General features: G+C 42.2%; 1 protein-coding gene across 2 annotated transcripts in view; it reads right to left on the bottom strand.

The window, feature by feature from the left end:
* Nucleotides 1-8: 8 nt before the first annotated feature.
* The window catches only part of LOC101859442 (actin, plasmodial isoform), a 56,766-nt gene continuing 54,324 nt past the window's right edge, over nucleotides 9-2,450 (bottom strand). For both annotated transcript variants that reach the window (XM_005110064.3, XM_005110063.3), the window contains exons 6-8: nucleotides 1,965-2,163; nucleotides 882-1,101; nucleotides 9-307 (exon numbers count right to left, since the gene is read on the bottom strand). In XM_005110064.3, the coding sequence (XP_005110121.1) occupies nucleotides 161-307; nucleotides 882-1,101; nucleotides 1,965-2,163 (566 nt within the window). In that variant the 3' untranslated portion in view covers nucleotides 9-160. The remainder of the gene's footprint in view (nucleotides 308-881; nucleotides 1,102-1,964; nucleotides 2,164-2,450) is intronic.

Raw genomic sequence — 2,450 nt, 5'->3', positions numbered from 1 at the left:
TGTGTGTGGTGTGAGTGTGTGTGTGTATCCGTGGTCAGTGTGCTATAAAACAGACGAGCATGAACACAGCTCTAATGTCTTCCTGCTGACCCCTTTCTCTTGCACACACAACAGCTTGACGAAACTGGGCATGAATTTGGCGGGGGTGATCTGAAGATGTCTACAGGTCTTTGTACAGTACAGCGGGTCCAGCCTCCTGATACTGCTCTTTAGTCACCAAGTGGTCACTGAAAGTGGACATTGAGGCGAAGACAGAACCGCCGATCCAGGCAGAGGCTATGCGGTCTTCATGCACCGAAAGTTTGACCTTGAAAAGTTGGGAGAATGGGCAGGGGGAGTGGGGAGAAGGTAGAAGGTTATTTTCAAATAATGACACATGTTATGTTTTCACTTCATACTTTTTATATGATCTATTTTTTAATAAAGGGTCGACGTCATCCACGACGCAAAACCGATCATTTCAAGACTCCTACTGTCCTGCCTGTCGGAGCTAGTTGTCCTTAGAAACTGTAAATGTACACTTTATGCGCTTTTAATCAATGTGTTGCAGTAAAATCCGCACTGAAATATGTTTTTAAACGGACAAATGAAATATGAAAATTGTCCAATTGGTGGAAAAGTGTTGGTTTCGTTAGTTAGTTTCCTTATTCTGATAAGTGCCTAAGATGCCTCACAAATAATCCCATGCTACTTCTCACTCCACTGTGACCTCACATCACTTTTCCACCCCATATGACCCCACTTGACCCATTAGATAAATTGCATCACCCTGTATCGCTTTCCCACTCCACATGAAAACATGGCATTCACCCATCTCACGTCACCTGGCTGTGCCATGACCCCCACCAAACTTGAGCAGTCCCTGTATTCCCCTTCCTCACCTTTGACCCAATCGGTTTGAGTTTGGCCAGTTCCTGCTCCAGGCGGGCGCTGAGACCCTCAAACATGGAACTTCCGCCTGAGAGTACCACGTGACTCCACAGTGACTTCCGGATGTCCGAGTCGCACTGACCAATCACCGTATGCACCATCTTATGCAGGCCCAAGAGGTTCGGCCGGTCTATCAGCTTGGGCTGGAACAAGGCCTCGGCACACCGAAACCTGGTGGTGGGTAGATAGCCGGAGATGATGTGGGTGTTGTTGTGTTTATTTTGTTTGATTTTTTTGTTTGTTTTGTTTTGTTTTTTTTGTAATGGAGTTAGATTTATAACGGGTGGAGGGTGTCTGAGTTTGAGTACAGAGAAGTACATTAACACGATAGTGGTTATATTTTGCGTGGCGGATAAAAATACAGGTAGGCAGAAAACAAAGTTTAATGGTTCCGCTTGAGTAGTCTAATGTGATAACAATTTATCTAATGTGAAGACTGTATTCTCAATGTTAGCATCTGTAATAACGTCCTTTGGCTAAATAAATGGCTACAGCATCGTTCGGTGATATAATAATTCACGATGGAAAAGTCAAACCAAGCAAAAACACAAAAATAAACTAAGCTAAGAGTGGGGTACCTACAAGAAGACAGCTTTTATACGTAGATCAAGTTTATCATGTATCTGATGCAACTTATTTGAGGACAAGAAAATAAAAAGATCAGCCATACGGCTAATAATGAAACAAAGGAGAGTAGACACGTCGTCCTAAATGTAGTGATAAAACCTGACGGCAATTGGTTTAACCAAATGAAGACGACTTTGATGAAGACGAAGTCGCATGTATACTATTGTTTCTTCTAATTGCTTGTACTAGTTGCTTAGTAATTTCCGTTTTCTCTACGTGTCGCTGTCGCAAGAATAACGATATGAAAATAATTATATTAATTTTTAAATGAGATAATATGCTTAATGAATATGATATGCCTGAGAAATTACACACGCCTTTGAAACAATATGCTTTTAAGAATTACATAATATTATACACTTTTAGGAGGAGTTAATATCTAAACCACAACTACATGTTTGTCTCACCGCTCAGAGGCGATCTTGATAATCTGACCGTCGGGCAGTTCATAAGTCGTGTTCACTGCCTCCTCTGCCGGGGCTTTACGATGACCTTTGGTCATTTTCTTGAACTCCTTATTAAAGTCCAGTGCCACGTATCCCAGCTGTTCTTTGATGAGCTCCATGTGGGCGTGGTCCGTCTGTATGCTGGCGTTGACCTCTTTCTCTGTAGAGGAATCGATGATAGGGGAGATTTAGGGGGAGATTTTATGTCACCCTGGAGACTCTAACGGTCATTTGTAAAATTTAGAATGAAGAGGTACAATAGGGCGATAGCAAGACTTTGGAAATTCTTTTGTCCACTTCCCCCGGAGGAGGGGTTTTAGAGAGGGGGGGGGGCAAAATAAAAAATCACTAATAGTTTGGATTAAAAGTCTCAACACAAGAAATTTACCTTTGGCGTTCTAGGCGAAGAACGTTTTTTTTTAGCATGTATACACACACACACACACA

This window comes from Aplysia californica, unplaced genomic scaffold, assembly GCF_000002075.1.
Source record: "Aplysia californica isolate F4 #8 unplaced genomic scaffold, AplCal3.0 scaffold00848, whole genome shotgun sequence".
Lineage (NCBI taxonomy): Eukaryota > Metazoa > Mollusca > Gastropoda > Aplysiida > Aplysiidae > Aplysia > Aplysia californica.
Note: the sequence above shows the minus strand (reverse complement) of the source record. Positions and strands in the feature narration are given on the sequence as shown.